At 42.4% G+C, this 21,431-nt stretch overlaps 1 protein-coding gene across 13 annotated transcripts in view; it reads left to right on the top strand.

Annotated features, from left to right (window-relative positions):
• FAM13A (family with sequence similarity 13 member A) overlaps window positions 1–21,431 on the top strand; it is a 142,539-nt gene that overhangs the window by 106,851 nt on the left and 14,257 nt on the right. For 12 of the 13 annotated variants that reach the window (XM_075030465.1, XM_075030482.1, XM_075030493.1 and 9 more), the window contains 9 exons: window positions 185–371; window positions 3,286–3,362; window positions 4,073–4,115; window positions 9,166–9,316; window positions 17,082–17,295; window positions 17,683–17,821; window positions 18,926–19,007; window positions 19,146–19,366; window positions 20,710–20,793. In XM_075030465.1, coding sequence (XP_074886566.1) covers window positions 185–371; window positions 3,286–3,362; window positions 4,073–4,115; window positions 9,166–9,316; window positions 17,082–17,295; window positions 17,683–17,821; window positions 18,926–19,007; window positions 19,146–19,366; window positions 20,710–20,793 — 1,198 coding nt within the window. The remainder of the gene's footprint in view (window positions 1–184; window positions 372–3,285; window positions 3,363–4,072; window positions 4,116–9,165; window positions 9,317–17,081; window positions 17,296–17,682; window positions 17,822–18,925; window positions 19,008–19,145; window positions 19,367–20,709; window positions 20,794–21,431) is intronic. The other variant, XM_075030447.1, reaches the window with a different exon arrangement.

Here is a 21,431-nt window from a genome sequence, read left to right as displayed (position 1 = left end):
TTAGCATTGCACAGTGTGTGTTGTTTGCTGCAGTAGGAAGAACCAGAGATACTGGTTTTGTAGGGTGTAGAAGATGTTGCCGGAACTGCACCAGTCAGCATGATGCATTTCTCTATTGCTACCATAAATGTAGCGGGAGAGTGTTTAAAACAACCTCTTGTTGTCATGTCCCTTTTGTTTTTAGGGAAGTTGTCAACAAAGAAAACATTCCCTCTGGATTCAACAATCTTGAAGACTGTATTCTAGCTGCTCAAGAAGTAGAAAAATTACAAGACAACAACTCCGGATATCTTAGTGAAAGGAATAAACCAAAACGGCAGAAATCCAGCACCAAGCTTTCAGAGCTTAATGACAACCAGGACAGTCCTGTGGTAAGCTGGCATGCTGTACTGTTTGACACCTAGTACTAGGTTGGGAAAAAGTCTTTTTTATTTCAGTGTACATCTGGTTCCCTTGGGTAGCCATTTTTGCCTGCAGTACAAGCATAGGTGACTATTTTGGACTATGGGGAACACTGATCCCACACTTGTAACCTTTGTGGTGAGGCAACTGAGAAGCAGTATTTCTGCTATGATTCTCTTACTCCATCCATAGTAATTTTCTCTTTCCACAACTTTTTGGGGTTTTTTCTTCTGAATTCAGTGAAGCATTTTGGAAAGAGAAAAAGGAGCTAAGTCTCTTTAACCTTGCAAGGAGGTTGGAACCTCAGATGTAGGTTCACATGTTTAGGTCAAGTTTATTTTTATATTCCTGCTAAGTTCTGAAACCGTACATCGCAAGTGACTTCTTGATGATGAGATGACAAAGGTGTTTTATGCCTTTTCCCTAAAGTCTGTGTGTTATTGTGGTGTTTGCAATTTGCAAAACACTTCAGAGTGTGTTGGTCCAAAAGATGACCCCTCTAGCTGCCTTTTACTGAGGAGGTAAATGACATGATATAATATCCTAAAAATCTGGAATACCGTAGAATTTGCCCAGCATATTGTGTGACCTTCACAGTAGAAGACAGTTTGCCAACTTTTACAACTGTGGAATAAAACCCTTCTTCCCTCTCAACCAAACCAGGCACTGATGATAGTGTCAGCAGTTGAGAAACTGTACTATGCTTCAACACAGGGTCTGCTTACAGTGGCAGAAGTGCTGTGCATCCCAGTGCCTGGCACCAGGCATGCATTACATGGTTACTAGTAACAGTGAAAGCTGTGTGAAAAGACTGTCCTTCTGAGCTGTAGGGCATTTCCTTCGATTAAGTTTTAGGGCCTGCTGTGAGTGAGTTCCTTCTTAATGTGACATTGTGTTGGGAGTAATTTTTTTTAGGTCACAAAATTGCAATGATCTTATGCTCTTACCCTGTGCAGAGATTCTAGAGAGAGGTAGATTTGGCTTCTCTTTGTAATTAAAAAAGGGCAAGATGCCAAAAATGGTAGGCTGTGGTTAGATTTGGTGCTCAATATCAGTAACCTTCTCATGTGACACTTCATGAAAGAGTGCAGTGAGATAGATACACTCTCACTTTGCATCTCTGCTCGTAGCAATAGACTTTAAGATAGGCAGAGGTCAAGTGCTTACACTCTTTTCTGCACCTCTTCTCTGTACCTGTGGAGCATAAAGCAGTTTAAATGTAAATGAGAATTTGACTCAGGATTTGGGGAAGAAAAGACTGACAGAAGTGTCCGCTTTTGCTGTGGACCTGAAAAACGTTCCTGAAGTCTTAAAATGTGCCCAGAAGAAATGTCCTCAAATTTACCTGTGTCCACTGGGCTTTGCCTTGTGCCTCATTTTTGGATCTCTTGAGGGGTAAAGGCTGAAAAGAACATAAAATGGACTAACTTTGCACAGAAAACACTTTGACGAAGATAACCATCAGTGTGGTTCTTGCTTGCTTTGCTAGAGGAAGTGTCGCAGTGGGATTGTCAACTAGGAGTATTGTTATGAAATGGCTTGCAGGGAGCACGGTGCTACTCTTTTTGAAGAGCAAAGGCTGCTTTTTAAGTTTTCATGAGTGTGCTTATTTCATGCTTGCGTTTCAGAGACTGCCAGCAGGATGTGTGGTGGTTTAGCTTTCTTTTGGCTACATCTTTACACTTCAAATAATAACCCAAATAAGACTACCTACTTGGAGTATCAGAGGACATAACCTGCACCTTAGCATTTACTAATAGGCCTTCGTCATGTAAACAAGTTTATGATGTTGTATCTTCCTAGCCACCTTTTTCTCAGCCTTCCTGCTTTTGAAAGCCTGAGAGCGTATGTAGGACAGTGCGTGGAAGCTTTCCTCTTAGCTGTCCAATTGCATCTGACTCAAAAGTGTAAGTCAGCGGTGGAAAAACTGTCAGTTCCGCTTACTCTCCCAAGCAAACCAACCACAAAGCATTAAAAGCTTGTAACTGCATTTCAGAGACATGGTAGCCAGGTACAAGTAGGACTTGAAGAATCACATTAAGCGAGGCTGGGATGATGGAGCTGTGTCCCCTTATGGGGCTGGAGGTATAGCAGGTGAGAGAGGGCTGTGCCTGCCCCAGAAAGTCTGTGCATGCGGTTCCCGAGGCCGGGGCAGGAACCAGGCTCCATTCTACTGACATACTTCCTCCTATTTAAGAGGGACTTGCCCAAAAACCAGAGTAGAAAACCTCCTGGACATGTGCCCAAGTGGCAACGTGGCTTGTCTTCACAATACTTTCTCAAGCTCTTATAGGACAACAGCATTAATGTTCCTAATTGTAGCCAGGACAAATTTCAGAACAAGTTGTCATAACCAGTTTAATTTCTTGCTCTGCGTTCATATTAGCGCAACTTAACTTTACCTCTATGCATATGGCAGTCTCTTTGCATTCTTCTGCCCATTTAAGAAGAAACAAGGGAAGGGTTTGGCTGAGAAGGGGAGTATTTTCTAAGATGAGCATAAGGAGCCCTGCTGAGAAGATGCTGTGGATGCTGGTACCTGCTTTTACAGAACTTCTACACACCACAGAATTGCTCTCGAGCTCAGCCTGTCTGCCAGTCTGTAAAATGGGAACTGGCAGGGTACCATGCAGCTTTATTCTGTTAAACGTTTTGAGATCACCTGATGAAAGAGATGAAGCAGCGAGCAGTTGTGGGTTTTTTGCAGGTTACGGGCAATAAAGTGTGGGGTTTGTTTTGTTATAAATGTGCAGCAGGCAGTAGTCTGTTGTCTTGTTTCTAGAAGTCCTGTTGGACATTTCTATATTTGATCTGTTTAATGGCCTGCAGCTTGAATCTGTTTCTCTTGCATATCTTACTGCTTTAACATTTACTGTATTACAGAGTATGGAAAGCTTTAGCTCATCCAGGCCTGTAGACAGAACAGAACCTGATGACATGGAAATTTTATCTGAAGAAAGGTGATTTTTTTTTTTTTTTTTAAATATATGTATGTTTGATTTTCCCTGTGGTTGTAGTACAGCCTAAGAGATCTTCCACACAGACTATGAGGTTGACATTTAGTTATGCTGCAGAATAGCATTATCCACCATGTTAGCTTCAAAGTAGAAGTGTATAGAGGCACTACTTACTTCTGTGGGCTCTGCCCAGCAGCATATGCCACCAAGACTCTTCTCCCAGCCTGTTAGGAATGGCACTGAAGATGTTGATGGTGCAGACTTGAAAAGAAGTAGCTGTGAAGCACCTGAACCAGCACGCTCCACACAGGGGACTGCAGGGCCTGTCACACCTGGTGTGTGGATTGGGAATCCAGCCCTTTTCTTTGTGCTTCGCTCTTCTGCAAGAGCTGTACAGCCCCACTCTGCTCGCTTGAGACACAGTTATGTTTGTTGGGAGAGTTGTGTTGGTTTGGATTAAGGGCACTGGAATTAAATGACATTATATTTTTCACAAATATATTGCCTTTCTGAGAGGAAGCAAAAACACACAGTTCAGCAGCCTGAAGTGCTGCAACCCAGAGTATCCCTTCATTTACTGAATGAATTAGTAAGTGTGCAGCAGTAGCAAGAATCAAAACCTGTGCCTGCAGAAGTCCTGCTTGGTTTTGTTACAAGACAAGTCTGGGTTTGTATTTGTAATATGTTGGTTTGTTTGTGTTTTTTTTTTGTAGCAAAGAAAGTGAAAACGATGAGGGTTTTTTCAGGCACTCTCAGGTTGGTATTTTTTGGTTTTTGTGTTTCAGTTTTGGGGTCTCTAAATGGGCTTTGTAATGAGTAGAAACAAGTAGTTTAGGCATATAGTTCTGTGAAATTTTGTTTCTCCCAGAGAAATGGAGTTATCATTTGCTTTTTCTTTCCCTTCCTTCTGCTTTTTATTTACATAATTCAGGGAGCCTTTCAACCACTGAGGAATTTGAAAGCATCTGCTTCAGTCCCTTCGGTCCCTCCTTGTCAAAAAGGGAAGCGTCACTGAAGTCAGCACTTTGGTTTAAGTGACGCCAAGTTCCCTTATTAATCATTGTAAACAGGGGGTGTGTGACTGGTTATCTCCCAGAGTAGTAAGATTAGCTTGTCTCTCTTGATTTCTCTAAAATCATTTGGTCTTTTATTTATGATTTCCCAGTGCAGCCTGTTGCATTGAACATAGGTGTCTGCGGTCCATTTGTCTTAGAAAACTGGATTATCTCCTGCTTCTCTCTAAGGGTTAGTGGTTGGGATGGATGTCAGGAGGGGAGATGTGACATTGATGGCAACAGTTTTTTCCCCAACTTTCCATTTCTGCTCAGCTCCCACCTCCTGCATTCGCTTTATGGTGTTTTTCATCTAACTGTTGCGCAAAGCAAAGGTTGGGGTTGGATTAGGTGAACGCTCTTTGTAGTCACTGGTTCATTTGGGTTTGCTTGAAACACCTCTAGACAGCCAAGCATTTAAAATACTAGGGAGTCTTACCTGAGGCATCTCTTCCTCAGTTGTGCACACATTTTAGAGGAGCACAGTAAAACAGCTGTGGATAATGTCTGGTTTCTCTGGCCATCTGGAGTTAACTGAGGGCTGATAGTATTTTTAAACTAGCCTCCTCTTGTGGTTTTTTTTCTTTTTAAATAAAAATCACTATGCGTTTATTGCTTTTGAAAGACTTCATTTCTGGTAGGTATTATTTTCATCTAGCAGAAAAGCTAAAAGATCACTTACTAACGACTGGGCTCTGACCAGCTGTGTTGTAGCTGGAGAAGTTCTGTTCGGACACTGAAACATGTAACCTCTGCAAGGGGTATTCAGTGCTGCCTTTGATCACTGCTCTGAGTGGGCTTAGACGGATCTCCTGCTTGCTCTCAGAGGGTCAGTAATCCACAATGATCCTGCACTTGCTCATGAGCTATGGCATTTTTCCAGAGCATGGATTTTGCAACACCTTGTTCCTCACGTACCGACTTGCATGTGGAGAAGGTGCTGTCACTGCCATGCCACACAGTACTCCCATTGAGCTTTTAAATTAGTCTGGAAGAGGTATATTTGAATATGAAATCATAATCTTAAAATAAACTTCTCCTTAGGAAGGGTTTTAAAATTTAGAATTTTAAGTGCAGGAGAAGATGTAGCCTTAACCCAGAGATTGTATTATATAGGAGTTAGAAGGTCAAGAAAATGTTACATTCCTGCAGGGTAGTTCTGCATTCCTTATCCCTTATAAGCCTTTTGCTTCGGGCAGCTTAAAGACATATCTTTCGCAACAAACAACTCATTCAGGATGAGGAAAGGACAGGGACTTTCTTACTGTTTTCTCTTTCTCACCGTGTCTCCAGTCTGAAGATACTAGAAAAGGTATTTGGAATTTGCCATAGATCTCCATGAGGCAGTAAAAATACCTTGAAACACATCCTGAATGAGTTTTCAGTGCTTTTGTAGCCTTCATAATCTGCCCTTGGAAGTAGCTAAGCTCCAGGACGTAGACTGTGATTTGAAAAACACAGGTTTCTAGTACCCAAGTTTTGATAAGGGAAGGGTATTTAAGATTCACACCAACATGGCAACAAGTGTAGAGGGGGCTTGGCATGACTCAGGAGTAAGGCAGCAGAATGGCTGCGTTCTTGCATCAGATTGTATTACCAAGAGGTCCTTAAGGATGCTTCCTGCTTGTGGTTGTAATGGATGATCAGATGTAGGGGAAGCAAGCCTTTTAAATAAAATTGATTTGAATCAACATGTAATCAAACAGAATACAACTTCCTGATAAGAATTCAAAGATCTTTCGGCTGCTCTCTATTTTCTAGCTGCTTGAGCACTCTTTATGCTGAATCTCCTTTGGAGCAGGGAGAATGAAAGCAGCTGACTTACCCCAAGTTACTTAGATCTGTAGTTACTGGTACCTTCAAAGCATGGCTGTAGAAGCAGCTTCTAAAAAGCAGAGCTCAAGTGCCTAGTTTGAAGATTATTTTTTAGTCATTTACATAATATCCGCAGTGCACTGCGACTGCCAACTGCTACCAAGATCATCAACTTGCTGCCCCTTTGGTTTGCAAGAAATTGGGGCACATCCATACCTAAAGCACAGTAGTTCTCCCTTACTTGATTTTTGTCCTGGAGATTGGCAGCTGGTGGCATCAGGAAATCGAATAGGAAAATAAGTGATGGGAATACTGAATTACCTACCACTGTATGGGTTTGGAGCGTTAATGCAAAGAAGGTTAAACATCTGCTTTCTTGAGTCTCCTGGGTTTGTACCACCATTGTTCTTCAGAACACCTAATGATTTATTCATTGTATTAGAGGCTACATCAGTGAGCAGGGAAAGGAGAGTAACTGGCCGCAGGCACATCACGGGCCTATTTTTAAACAGCTTTTAAAATATTTCCAACAACTGAAGTGACTTTAGAAGGAAGAAGACATTGATATGATCTTTCTAATATATCTGTAATGGAAATGTTTACCCATCTGGGAAGAGCTCTTATATCTGGTACAGATACCTTTTAAGAGTCTTAATAAGTCAGGAGATTGTACACTCTTCATAGTAAGACATTTAACGATGTAATTAGTATCAGTGGTGGTGACAAGATGGTATTTTCAGGTTGCTCCCTTCGAAATTGTTCTTTGAAATTGTTCTGGATGGTATTACAAATAGCACCTATTTTGAAACTTACTGCTTTATTTCCTTCAGCCTTAAAATACTGTGCTGGCAATTTAAATGCAGTTTATCAACTGGTACAGTTTGTTCTTTACTAAGCATAGAAGACTGCCTGTCTCTGGCCACTGACCAATCTTTCTGTTTGTAATGTACACTGACTCTTTAGATCCTGGCAAGAAGTTTGTTACTAGACCTTAAAGAAATATTTAAGTCCTCCCAACCTGGAAGCAGCTTAAAAGATATTGAATGGTGAATTAGCATTTTTCCATGTACAGCTCTCACAATAAACACATTTGTAATCAGATTTAGCGTAAAGCTGTACGAGTTATTAGTGCTTGGCAAACTGTCATCTAGTGTTTCCTTTTGTTATAATGTTTCAAAACGGCAATTTATTGAAATGAAAGGGAAATACAAACCTTATACAAATACAATGTAGAACAGTCTTTAAAAATACCAGGGTGTTCACCACCCAGGTTTTTAGAACTGTAGAACAGCCCAGGTTGGAAGGGACCTCAAAAGATTGCCTGGTCAACCTTTCGTGGGAAAGGGAACCTAGATGAGATTATCTAGCACCTTGCAAGATTGATGGGATTGAATCCAGATAAAAACATTTATTCATATGATTTGTCTACTGAGCAGGTTTTTTCCCGCTCTACATGAAGCTTACTTGTTTTTCTCTGCTCAAAGTGGAAAAAAAAACCCAACAAACACATCATTAGCTTTATGCAGATGAAAAAAATTAAATGTACCTTAGTGGCATGTACTAAGGATATTGATTTAGTACAGTTTGGCCATGCTTCTGGCTTCACAGGTAAAATACGTCCAAATGTACCAGTTATTTTCTTTAAGCCCGTTTTCTTCACGCATCAGCATATGTAGATTGCCAACTAGATTATGAAAATACCTGCGGGGGATGGGGGGGAGGAAATCTGTATGTTGACTACCTGCTAGACTCTATTTTGAGAGAATTGTGCCTAAACTGTTCTTACCAAGATCAAATAGTTTATGTAGTAATGTAATACTGTCTATTCGGATAGCTCTGTGTTTGTTGGTGGGCTTATACGTATCGCACTGTATGTTTATGCTTTACACTTCCTTTTCCCTACTGCCCTCTGTGAGGCATTACAGCTAATTTATTTCAGAGTGACAAAACTGCTCGTGTCATCAAGCACTATTACAGACACGCGCACTGTGTATCTGGATTGTGGGAATGGTAGTGATTTCTGCATAAATGCACACGACGTGTGGTATGTGCAGGGGTGAATAGTGGTGAGACAAAACAGCAGTTGCTTCTAGGTAGTACTAAATGATGAATCATTTACTTGAGAGCACTCTGCCTTTTTTTTTTTTTTTCCTAAGTCATTGGATGCTTGTGTGAATTTTTTGGCTTTTTCCCAGAGTCCACACTGCTTCCAGCTGAGATGCCAAACCCCACTGCCATTTGGATTTGCGCAACACTGCTTTAATACCCAGAGCTCCTCCATAAATAGTTCTGCTCTCCCCACGCCCAGCTAGAAAACAACCACAGGAAATGGGGAATGTGCAGCCAGCACAGCTTAGCTGGCACTAATTGATCTGAGCCAGCACAGCCTGCATGAGAGCATTCATGTACACAGCCTGCACTGCTTGCTGTCTGCGGCTGCTACCTCAGGAGCTCCGGTGCCTGCTTTTTAGAAGACACCATATTGCTACAGCCTTACAACAGCAGCAGCAGCGTTTTTGTTGTTGCTCCAAGGAGTTGTGCTCCTGTAGGAAGTGTACGCAGCTGCCCCCTCTTTCTCCCTTTCTCCCTGCCTTCCTCCCTCCCTTTTCATCCCAATCGATTACTGGAGGCTTTTTCAGCTGCATGCAGTTGTCAGGGCAGGCAGTCTCAGGAACTTGCAGTGGCTTTCTAAAGAAGGAAAAATTCAAGGAAGGCAGATGGACGGATGTTTTTACCGGTGTGAGTGAGCAATTAGTACGTAGGGGTCAACTGAGCAGGGGATTTGGAGCTAGAAACATCAGGGTTTGTTTGTTTGGATCTTTTTAGATAAAGGCATGAGCTTACTGCTGCTGTTACTGCAGGGGTTTTTTTCCTCCTTTGCCTCCTGAAACATTGTTTTTTTCTTTCTCTCTCATTTCTGTGGGTGTACGGGAATATAGCTGACTTCAAGTATGAAGATTCAAGAGCATTCAAGCATTCCTGAAAACAAGTTGCAAAGAAATCAAGATGCTGATGATGAGGAAAACAGCTTTGTATCAGAAGTGCCTCAGCTGGATTTGACAGCACTGTGTGATGACAACAACTGGGAAGGTAGGATTGTGTGATGGCTGGTTGTATGAGTGAAACGAGAGAGGGAAACTGGAGCGAGCTGCATATGTCTTTATGTGATCGTGCTTCCTTGCCAAAAACAACAGAAAAGCAATTTTGTCCTGAATATGGAGCTGAAAGTTTGGAGGAACTCTAAGTGAAATACTGGATGGGTACTAATTCTAATTGTCACTTAGAGGAAGAAAATTAATTGTTTTATTCTTGAAGTTACTTTCATGTGCTGTTTAGTACTGTTAAGTCCCTGAGTGTTTTAGGGTAACATTTCTTGATGGCTGGTCACTCAAATATTAAGCTAGACTACCCTACACGTCAAAGAAACTGAGTATTTCACAGTCTAAAAGGAACTTGCTTCTTTCTTCCTTTTCTTCCACTTCAACCACTATTTGGAAGTAATGATTTGGATATGAAAAGCACAGCTGGAAAAAAGACTGTCTATCTGCTACTCTGTCTTTTGATGGATCTTAGAAACAACTTTTTTTTTATGTATGCTGTGAAAAAATTCTGATCACCAGCTCAAACAGCAGTGTTAAATTACATGTGGTTTAAATTATTTTAATACTGTTTCTTACCTTTCATCTCCAGAGTGCATGCTTGGTTGGCTGTTTGCACTGACTCACTTAAGAGTGGGAAATCTAGGGGAACTGTGTGGGTGCCATGAATCTCAATTTCATTTGAAATTGAGATGAATTGAGGTGTCCAGCACCTCAGGGATCAGACGTTTTTGCAATTACAGAGCATGTCTCTGTATACAAGCAAGAATTCTTCTGTTAGTTTGTGCTTTAGGGGTGAAAGAGGGGCTTTTGACAGGGAAGAAACGGGAAAACCTGAGTATGGTAGTTTAATAAAGCAAGAGAAGGAAAATGTGTAACTAATATATTGCTCTTAAAAAACAATCTCTGAGAAACACTGAGAAGTTGCAAGTTCTCCGCTCCTGCCTCCACAGCATACATGACCTAGTATATTTTGCCTTTCCCTCTAGGAGAGGAGTAGCTATGACAGTTCAGGCATGAGTAAAGAAAACCTGCGGTCATGGCTGCCTTTGATTCAGCCAGGCAACTAGTCACCATGGACAGGAGATAATTTCTCCACTTGCTTGCTAGGCGGGGATTCCCTGGGTGGTATCACCACGCATGCAGTGTGGCTGATCAAAGCACCATGGAAGGGCTCCCAGGAGGCCTTGGTCGCCTTAAGTGTTTGCTGAGATGCTAATTAGCACTGCCCCGCAGGGTCTTGAGACAGGGTGAGCACCTCTGTGTTCTCAGAGGTGATGTGTGGCTTCAGGCATCATGTGAACCTTGGAAGTAATGACTCTTTTTTTTTTTCCTTTTTTTTTTTTTCTTTCTTCCTTCCTGGTTTACTAGTGGGAGTCATATGAATGCATGAAGGGGAGGACACAACTCCTTTCTGTCTGCCAGAGGCTTTCCCATTTTATGAAATAAGTTGCACCTTTGGTACAACTCCCTCTTCGTAGGCATGCTTTTACATTTGGATTCTAGCTTTCTTGCCCTGCAAGTATGAAACAGGATTATGAGCACGTGTGACTGTGCTTGAAGAGTGCTTCTCTCTGATTCTTCCTTCCTCCATTCTGTTTACATGTATTTCACAAGAGGAGGAGGTGGGCAGTTGCAAAAGAATCAGTTGTCTGGCGTGAGAGAGATGCATCTTCTAAAACATGTGCCTTCCAGAATCACCATTTTGTTGGCACAGATGAAAGAGCACCGAAGTGGTGCCTTCTGTATCTCAGCAAGGAGAGACTGTGGATGTAAAATCCTAGCTGTGGATATAAAATCCTAGCTGTGGATGTAAAGTCAAGCTCGCAGCAGCCAGGAAGGGGAAGATCTTAACGTCACCTCTCAGATTGTTTCTGCAGCTAACGGCAGAGTCTGTTGTTGAGACTGGCTTTGCAGGGCAGGGTGATACCACCCATCCACAGCTCTAGCAGCCAGGGCATCCTCCCTTCCCCTGCCAGCCGGCCTGTGTCACTCAAACCTTCGCACATCTCTTCAAGATCCATGCCACAGCTCTGGTTGCATCCACGGTGAAAAGGGAAAGGGCTGTGCCTCCAAATACGGTAATGCTGAGTTACTTATTGCTTTGCTCTAGCAAATTCAGTAGGTCCATCTCTCAGGATATTACCCTTTCCTCCGGGATGTAGTTGAGCTGACTTCTGAGGGCAGGGTCCTCTGTATCATACTGCAGGAGATACAGAGCATCTAGTGACCAGGACAACTGCTGGGCCTTTCACAAGCGGCTCATGAGAACAGTTACAGGTTGAGGGGTTGCCTTCAGCTGTAGCTGTCACTGCATCCAGTCAAATGTTAGGAAAGAGCCTTGAAGAACGGGCACAAAATTACACAAGACAACCTTGTCCATTGACTAGCTTTTATTTGTCACTCAGGCAGGTTCTCCATCGTGTTAAGACCAGAGAACTGTGATAACTGCTGCCAGGTGAGCTGGCAAGGCCCACTGCCTTTTATGTTATGCTAGAAATAATTTTTATTGGATTTTTTTTCTTTTTTCCCCTAAGGTTCACTGCATAGTCAAATCTGTACACAAGAGGAGAGGTTTGCTGTACTTCTCCAGGACATGTTCCCTTTACCTAAAGCTGAGCAGAGAGAGGACAGAGAAATTTGCTTCCCGCTTCCTCCAGTGCATAGGCTCACACCCTGCCATGTGCCCACCTTCTGCATCCACCTTGCCAGCTACACATAGGGGCATATGTGTAGTAATCATCAGGCTATTGATGTAGTATGTAGGCGAAATTCAAGTGCTGAACACTTAGCCTAGGTGCATGTCCCACGGTCCAAGAGAAGTATTTTACTAGCGTGCATTTGGTGGATGCAAATCAAATAGTTTTATTCTCAGGCTGGGTGTGAACTGAGCTGTCTCTGTGTACTGGGATGTCTGACTGCTAGGCTTGCTTGCTAGGCTGGTCAGTCAGTGCCAGCTGAGATGGCTTGCGAGCAAGTGTTTTCAGAGCTACTTCCATAGCAAAGATTTTTAATTGTTGTGGATTACATTTGAATCGAGTGCCATGAGCGAGGAAGACAGAGTGTTCTCTCACAGACCAGCGCTATTGTGCAGATTTCTTACCAAATGTTCCTAATTCACGCTCAGAACTTGCTATCCTGCCCTCAAGGAAAATCTGGAAGTATGTTGCTCTCCATAACAGTGGCTGGCTCTGTCAGCAGCTTGGAGCTGAACAGGCAGTTCCTTAAATCAGTACGATGCATGTGATTGCTGCCTACGTTGCCTGATTACTGACACTTCAAAAAAAGTTCTGTAGATGAGTTTACAGTAACAAGCACTTAGGAAACAATCAGTGGACATTTTTCTACAAATTTCAAGCCTAAAAAAAAAAGAATAAAAGCAGAAGTTTAAAACACAATTTGAGTTCTCAGTGTAGAGAACTCAAGTATTGCAGCACTGAGACCCTGAGGGTAAAGCTGATCTACAAATAGTTTCGACACTGATGTAATTGATACTTTCCCATGAAAAAAACCAACAGAGTAGTGCAAAAAAATCCTAAGAGTATAGCAACAGGGAAACTGGATTTAGATTTTTTTTTTTTTCAACACTGCAGACTTAGATAGATCAGTGTATTTGTGTGTAACACTCTTTAGCATAAGAAATCCAGAGGTGAGGAAACACGCTGCATTTTTAATTACTATGTGTAGAAAAGAATAATTGCATTGTTTCCTGATTTTATTTTATTTTATAGCATCGATATTTTTAAAATTTATTTTTTCATTGTTTATTATGACATTACATTATAAACAAAATACAAAGTTGGCTTGCTAGCTGAGAGGTGTCATCTCACTGACTGAAAAGGCATGGTAGTGCTTTATTTGGGCCATTCTTTTTGATCTACGTAGAAAGAATACCTCCTGGTGTATTCAGACAAGGGTGTTTTCAAGCAGTATAAGATGAGTAAAATAGGTTGTTACTGAGCTAGTGAATGTTGGGGGTTTTAAATTGCTTTATTCACTTCATTATGAGACGTCTTTCTGGGGTCTTTCAAGTGGGATTTAATACTAGGACCTCAGGTGTCATAATTAGTTTAGGCTTTTTAATCCCTCCGGACCTACTTCGGTTTACAGCAGCTAAGTGTTGGCCTCCTTTGTTCATCAGATGGGTGTGTGTAGAAGCAGTGTTAGAAGCACATATCAGCTGTGGCTGCAGAGAGGGAAACGGGAGATGCCTGCGGCATTTTGCTGGCTGAACCTCAAGTGGGATGTGTGTGTGGGCACCCCTCTGTTGGCCCTGCAGCCCCCAGTAAGCCTGTGGCAAATATACAATGTAATGATAAAAGAAGTCAGGTTTTGTCAGCAAGATGGCTTGAGCTCACCAATAATACACCAGTTTGATTCAATTAATTTTCCTTCCTTCTCGCGTGACACAGGTTTATTAATATCTCCAGTCCTCTATGCAGCAGGTTGGCAGAGAGGTTGTATTGCTATAGGCATACGTGTGCCTACAGAGTTCTGCAGAGCAACACCTGGCAGATGGTTGACAAGCTTTGTTGAAAGATTAGCTGATCGTGGGATTTTGAGAGGGAGTGCAGCACTTCTGAAGGACTGTAGGCTCCATACCAGCGTATTTCACTTCTTCTGTGCAGACTTAGAAAAGGCATACCTAAAAGAAATACGTTGAGAGTCTGACCGAGAAATAGAAAATTTTTTCACCCTTTCTTTGCACTGGTACAGCCATAGTGGTTAAATATTCCCAAGTATTTTTTTTCATGAAAGGTTGTCATTATGGAAAATGGGGAAATAAGTAGTACATGGAAAGAATGTGGAGATGAGTAGAAAACTGAGTTTTCTCTGAGCAAGAGAGATCTGTTCAAGACAGAAGATGAATAAGGGTAACTGCTCTGTCAAGTCAATGGCAAAGAAAAGGTAAAACACATTCTTTACTGAGATTTTATTCTTCAATTAGCAGAAAGGGGAAAGGGTGACAACATTAATCCTGATAGCAAATATTTCAAACCTGAACCATTAAGTCCAGGAATTTAGCAGCCTTCAGAAAAAGCTCAGCACTTTGATAGCTATCTTGGATAAATGAATAGCAAGAGATATTATGTATTCTATTAAAGAGGAATTGGTTGATTGCGCACTGTCAGAAAAAGTGGCAGCTTACCCTTAGTAGGTTCCTGTATATTTGTGCAATCCAGCGATTCCAGTGCTTCCAGCTGAAGTGCCTGGCCCCTGGCCGGTATGAGAGAGAAGGCAGTTGGACTACAGCTCTGGTCCACTTCATGACCTGATGTAGATAAAATTCATAATTCTACATACCTAAATATGTTCGTTAATTAATTGCTGTGTTACTTTCTGGGGGTTAGCCATTTCGTGTCCAGATGAGATTTTTTTTCTTCTAAATATTTACAGTCAGCAAGGGAAACAAGTTACCCAGGAGCAAGGGTTAAAAACAGCTGATATTCTATAGCGGCTATTTCTTCTGTCAAGTCTCAAATTTGACTTTTCCTTTTAGGACTTTTTTCCTTCTCCTTTTTAACACTTTCTCCTTTGGAATGTGAGTTTCTATTTTGAACTCAACACAATAGAAAGTACACATACCTCGGTCCCCACTAGCTTGCATAAAGCGCTTTGCTATCTTTTGGGGTTTGATCAGAGACTCTTTGAGCCATTGCAATTCCCTGAATGTCGCATGCTATCTGGTATATAAATCCACCTTGGGACAAAGTCACATGCATCATACATGATTAATAATGGCTTTGTTAGCTGGTGTGGTAGGAGCTTAACTTGGTTGCTGCTAAATATGCTGCTGATTCCTTCTAAGTTTGTTCCATCTCTGTAAATCCCATGGAGGTGTGATTTAACAATTTCCAAGAGCAAAGTCTGTTTAGGGGTGACAGTGTATTCCAAAAATTGGAAGTGAGAGATGTCTGGTAGAATCATGTGCATCACTTAACATTTTTCTAGCAGAAATTGAGGTATCAAATCTGTTCCTTTTGTTTTATTAGCCTTTATTTTGCTACAAGAGATTTTGTGAGGACCTTCCTGAAATCATGAGAGATTCAGGGAAGTGTGCGACACCAAAGTGTCACAGTTTAGCTGAAGCATTTGCCCTTTGTTTCACCTTCCTTCTTACCAGATTCCTTGAGCAAAATATTACAGGTATTAAGAACTGCCAAGGTTGAATGTAGCTTAGAAAAAACTCTTGTTCCAGGAATTAACTGAGAGAAGTGCAGGCTGCATAAGCTTTCCAATCCATGGCAAAACAGCCTACATACACCTGGGACTTGCACACCTCATCAAAGTAGCCTCTGCGAGCTGGCCTTTTATGTGCTTCATTTATCACAACACCTGTGAGAGGCAAAAACCTCCAGCCATCCCTTTCAGAGCAATGCATCAGTTTGCATGCAGCACCAGCCTCTAAGCAGAGGCGTGCCATTTATATTCATGTGCTAAGGAAGAAGGGAAGAGGAGAGCATCGTTTGATGCTGCATACAGGCAAAATACCACCGAGCCTGTCATTACTGAATTGCGGATGATCTGCGCTGTCCAAATTGTACATGGGGGGGAATATTAAACAGCGTAAAGGTTCTGTAGGGGAATCCTCATGCAATGTGTTCTGAGCTATGAAAATCTTAACCTTTTTTGGCAAAAGGAAATACTGCCTTTATTCAAAAATTGACAACTTCAAAAGCCCCTTCTCTTCATGGAAGAAGAGTAGACACACTGGGCACAGGAAGTAGAGTCCATAGTTCTGTGACTGGTCTGGAAGCTTTCTATAAGGTTTTTGTTTTGTTACTTGACTCTAGAACTATTCATTAGATTTATAAGTTCAAAGCCTGGCTCTTAAACTGTCTAATCCTGTGGTGCTAAGTAGGAGCATGCAAATCAGCTTAGTAAACTATCTGAACACAAAACGTTAGACTCCTTATGGCATCTGGAGGGAGTGATCACAAGATTGAGGCGATTGCTTTCCTTGGGCTCCACTATGCTAATCAGCAATGCTAAGTTGGGTTTCCCTTTCTCCCACTCCACCATGTCCCTGTAGAACATCACTTTTACTTCCAGCTGGTTCGATCATACAGGGGACTGAAGATTTCCTCACTTTTCTACCATGCAGTCAAGCAGCACGATTGCATGTGAAAGATAAAAGGGAGAAACTGACCATATTACCATTGTTGTTAATTTACAGGCAAGGCACCCTGTGGAACAGGTAGTAAGGTGAGATGCCTTTTCCTTGCAGACTTAGAAGAACGTATGCTTACTCCTAGTCTTTGAATTTCCAATAACGGGCTGCAGGGTCGTATTGGAGTGCTGGAGGCTATGGAAGGGCAATTAATATACTATTCATTTACAGCACTTGTACATCCTGAAACTGAAAAAAAATCCTCCTGTAATCCAGTTGCCTTCTTTTATACTGCTGTGTGCCAGTAATTCTCTCTTACCCGGCATAACTTTTTCCTCAAAGGTGCTGGCTGGCGATAGCCTTGTTTGGTGTCAGTCCATGGCAATCACTGGCCAACTTTTGGGTACAGTGTTCTGTTGCACCTAGGAGATTATTTATGTTTGTGTAGAGTACCCACTACTGGCCAGGCAATGCTTTGCATTGCTTTGCATGCTGGGCACATGCAAGTAATGACCCAGAGAATGCCTGACGACAGGGAATTGTGGTCCAGGAGAAACGGGTCAGGGGTCATTAGAAAAGTTGCCTGGAGCCTGTCATACATGTAAAACAAAAACGATAAAACCAGCCTTTGTCTTACTGTTCCCAGAGCCCATCCCTGCTCTTTCCTCATGGCAGCGAGACGGCTTAGACTCAGATGAGGCTCGCCTTTCCCCGCAGGCCGGTCGCTTAATTCGCCAGCTTCTGGATGAGGACAGCGATCCTATGCTGTCCCCTCGCTTCTATGCCTATGGACAGAGCCAACAGTACCTGGATGATACAGAAGTGCCTCCTTCCCCTCCCAATTCTCATTCCTTCATGAGGTGGGTTGTGATTTGCCTGTGCTGACTCTCGCACCAAGCTGTAAAGGGTTTGCGCAGTTGCATCAAGCAGAGTCTCTTTGGATCACATATGCTGGATAGCTATGCTGTGTTGAGTTTCTGTTCCTGCTGACAGGAAACTGGTATTTTTAGAAAAGTTCTTGGTAACTAATCATTTCTTGGTTTGTGAATTAGTATCTAGGGAATTGCTGCTGTTGAAAGAGGCTGTTACAGCATCTTTTGCTATCTGTCATTACAGAGTAGCAACATAGCTTTCTCACTTCTTTGGGATTTGCCTTTATTTACACAAAGTTTTAAGTGGTCTTCTCTGTGTGAAGATGTACTGTGGCTGTTTGGATAAGCTCTTCTTGCAATCTCTGCTCTTGGTAGGAGGCGGAGTTCATCTTTGGGATCTTATGAAGATGACAGAGAGGACCTTACCCCTGCACAACTCACCCGGAGGATTCAGGGACTGAAGAAAAAGATCAGGAGATTTGAGGACAAATTCGAAGAGGAGAGGAAATACAGAGTGAGTCTCTAGGAGATAAGCATTTGTATGGAGAGGTATGCATTAGCAACAAAGGGAAGGGACATCAGAGAAGTCTGTCAAACATGCAGAGGGCTTGAAAGCTTTTATAAGGAAAAAAAATAAAAAATAAAAAAGCTGCTGCCCAAAAAAAGAAAACGTGCATCCCCACCAAGTGAATTACCTTTCCAGGCATTATGTACGATCAGTGCAGCACAAGATAGCTTAATAAACTCACAGGAGTTTGGTCACTGCTTAAGGCGGTTTGCCAAAAGCACACGCTCAGTGTGTAGGAATAGCTATGTTAAACTTCTGCTTGTTTATTTATTCAAGTTCAGCTTATGGGAAGCACAGTTGTGCATCTCATTTGCATGATGCTAATCCTAGGACACCAGTACATTTCAGAGGATAGAGAGCAGCTGCTTTTACTCCTGAGCAAGGAACTACAGTCAAGTGCTGCTGAGCAGTAGCAGTGTACTGTACTCTAATTATTCCTGACATGTCCTTCCGATGCACAGAAGGCTTTTTAAGGATCTAAAGCTTTGCATGTGTGCATCTTTGTTGGTGATCTAAACCACAAAGGATTGTACTTGAAAGGATCTTGCCTGCAGCAGAACAGGCTGGAAGAAAGGCTCAGAGCTTGCTGGAGCCTAGTATTTGGGTTATTTTGGTGTCTTTGGATGGAAGGCAGCCTTTGGTGTGGATACACGCACGCATCCGAATACTTCTCAAACTGTTCTTGCTAGGCTTCCTCTATTTTGGATGTGCCCTCTTCTTAGGAAACAGTAGGCACAAGGATTCCAACGTGCATCTGGCCCTCTGAACCACTCCTACAACTTAATGTTTGCCATCAGAAGTTTAGTGTTTTCTAAAAAGAAAATCAATCTCATGATGCCCCTAAGAGACAGTATTGTGACAGGCAGGAGCAATTAAAGCAAGGTCTGAAATGAGCTGGTCAGAGGTATGCAGGTGCCCGTCAGATATCAGTGCCCATGCTGTATTCTGGGTCCAAATGCTGTTGTGCCTCTTTTTGTGACACAGGCTTGTTTCGGTGGGTCTCTCTTGTTGGTTTAACACAGATTCAGCGTGACTGTTCTTTCCTCCCAGCCTTCCCACAGTGACAAAGCAGCCAACCCTGAAGTGCTCAAATGGACAAATGATTTGGCCAAATTCCGAAAGCAACTTAAAGGTGAGCAGCCACCACTAGTGCACCTTTTGGGGGCAGCTGGACTCTGCCTCATTTAAATTTGATGTTAGGCAGCGATCCTGTCACTGTCACATTTTAAGAGAAAAAATATTCATCTTCCCCCAAATGTCCCTGTTTTAGAGTCAAAACTGAAGATATCAGAGGAGGACCTTGGCCCTGTTGTGCGTCAGCGAAGCAACACGCTCCCCAAGAGCTTCGGCTCTCAGCTCGAAAAGGATGATGACAAGAAGCAAGACCTGTCAGATAAATCTGCCAAGCCTGCCGTGGAAGTGACCCTTGATTCTATCCAGAAGAAGCTTCAAGAAAAAAGAACAGAGACAAACCGACCTGAAGATATTAAGGTACAATGTAGACAGATCATATTTAGGACTTAAAGTACAAGTCGGTAACTCATGGCTGCACAGTCACTTCTGAAAGCCCTATGGTCTTCTACATTTTGTCACAAAGTCTGCAACCTTTACTCCTGGCTCACTTGCTTTAGTTCCTTTCCCTCTGCCTTTAGTATCTGATCTTTTTTTTCCCCAGAGCTCAGTTTCTATTGAATGTTATTGTGTGTTCTTTTTCTGATCCTTGTATATTCCAAGTAATGTTTCTGAATTACTGCAATATTTCCTGCCCCATATTTGGCTATTTCTGTTGTTATGTCCAAAGGCTTTGGGCAAATTCTGAGTCTTCCAGTGATTCTGGAGATTGGGTCATCTGTTTTCTTCTAGTTCACTCCAAAGCTGAATGCTCTTTATCGCTGCTCTTCAGAGTTTCACATTGAGCTCTGTTAGCTGCTGTAATCTCTGAGGGTTATCAGCAGGGTGGTCTTTGTGTCTGATGTTGCTAGGTCCTGAGGTTTGGGCAGCCTTGTAAGTGAAGTCCTTGAGTCTGCTGATGTGTAAATTGTGCAGTGCTTTGTAAGAGAGGTGCAGACACCATTATCTTTGTTTACTTGATCTGCAGAAGATGATGATACACACAGTGTGTGTTTGGCTGTTTTCTGATGGTAGCAAGAATCCACAGCCTGGCCATTTAAAGAGAGCCTGTGATAGTATTTGGTGCAGTGATAGAGAGAGAAGGCTCGGTGTCAGGCAAGTTCAGTGAGGGAACTCTGGCAAACTTAGGGAAGTCTTCTCCAATGTCTGCCCTTCTTTTGGCTTGGTCCCCTCAGCCTGTCTGCCAGAGCTTTCCACTCCATAGCAGAATTGGCAGAAGGAGATGGTCTGACTGCACTTCAGTTCTTGGTAAAGTGTGTTTGTGGCAGTCAAAGCAAAGATGGTGAGCTTTGCAAGAGGTGCTGGAGCTTGTCTTAGATTTGGAGAAAAAGAATGAACGTGTTTTGTGGCAGAATTTACACTTTGGATCTTAACTGAAAAAGAGCCACCATCGTTAAAAGTTGCATACCATTGTTCTTTCAAAGCACACTTGGTAATCGATGAATCCCCCTTATGTACATAAAATTCCTTCATATGCAAAGTTATATGGTTTTAATCTGCCTGCATTGTGCATAGGTTTCTACTCACGTTAACGGCCTCTTTGGCCATATAGCTGGGAAAAGAGGACCGGAAGGCAGAGATAAGGCTTCAAAACATTAATGACAAAATGACATGACTTTGGTTAGGCCACAAATAAGTATTGTTTGAGTCCAAGAATCTGACCTTTTTTGTTTCCTCCTCTTTCTCTGTGCCACTTTTCACAGGACATGACAAGAGATCAGATAGCAGCTGAAAAAGTGGCTCTCCAAAAAGCTTTGCTGTATTATGAAAGCATTCATGGCAGACCGGTATGTACAGCAGCATTTTTTTCAAAGTACATCTTTATATGTCTTTGTCTGTGGCAAGTGATCCCGCTAATGCTCCTTTGATGTCAGTCGCTAGAACTTCTTGCTGTCCAAACCACACGTGCATCCTCTAATCCACCTCCCTGATCCTTCACTACTGCTACTGAGGAGTCTGTTCTCAGCAAGGTGATGTCTGCACACAGCGCTGGGCTTGGCAAATACCTGTAGGCTGAATGTGCATTATTTTGGCATCACACTCACCAGGATCCACAGACATCCAGTTTATGGCCCAGCGGACTCACCAGCTTTGCCGGGGATACAGTCTGCACCAGAATAGTTGTGTGTGGTCCCCCATCCAACCAGGAGTTTTGCAGTTTGCTAGTATTAATGGCTAACTGGGAATACATGTGTGCATACATTGCTCCTTTTTAGAGGAGCTGCACTGTGTTGCTCCCAGCACCGTGCTGTTTGCACAATCCTCTTGTGCCAAAGGTTTCATGAAACAGTTTGTCTCCTAAGCATTACAGCATAAGTTAAGAGGAGATTTCATTCTTCCCCTGAGAAATGGAGGTTTTTTTCCATGTGCCAGTGGAAGTGAAGGGCATGAGATTTTTCTTTAACAAAGGAAAATAATTTGTGAA

The sequence above is a fragment of the Buteo buteo genome, chromosome 1 (assembly GCF_964188355.1).
Source record: "Buteo buteo chromosome 1, bButBut1.hap1.1, whole genome shotgun sequence".
Taxonomy (NCBI): Eukaryota; Metazoa; Chordata; class Aves; order Accipitriformes; family Accipitridae; genus Buteo; species Buteo buteo.
This window is presented reverse-complemented; position numbering and strand designations above follow the sequence as displayed.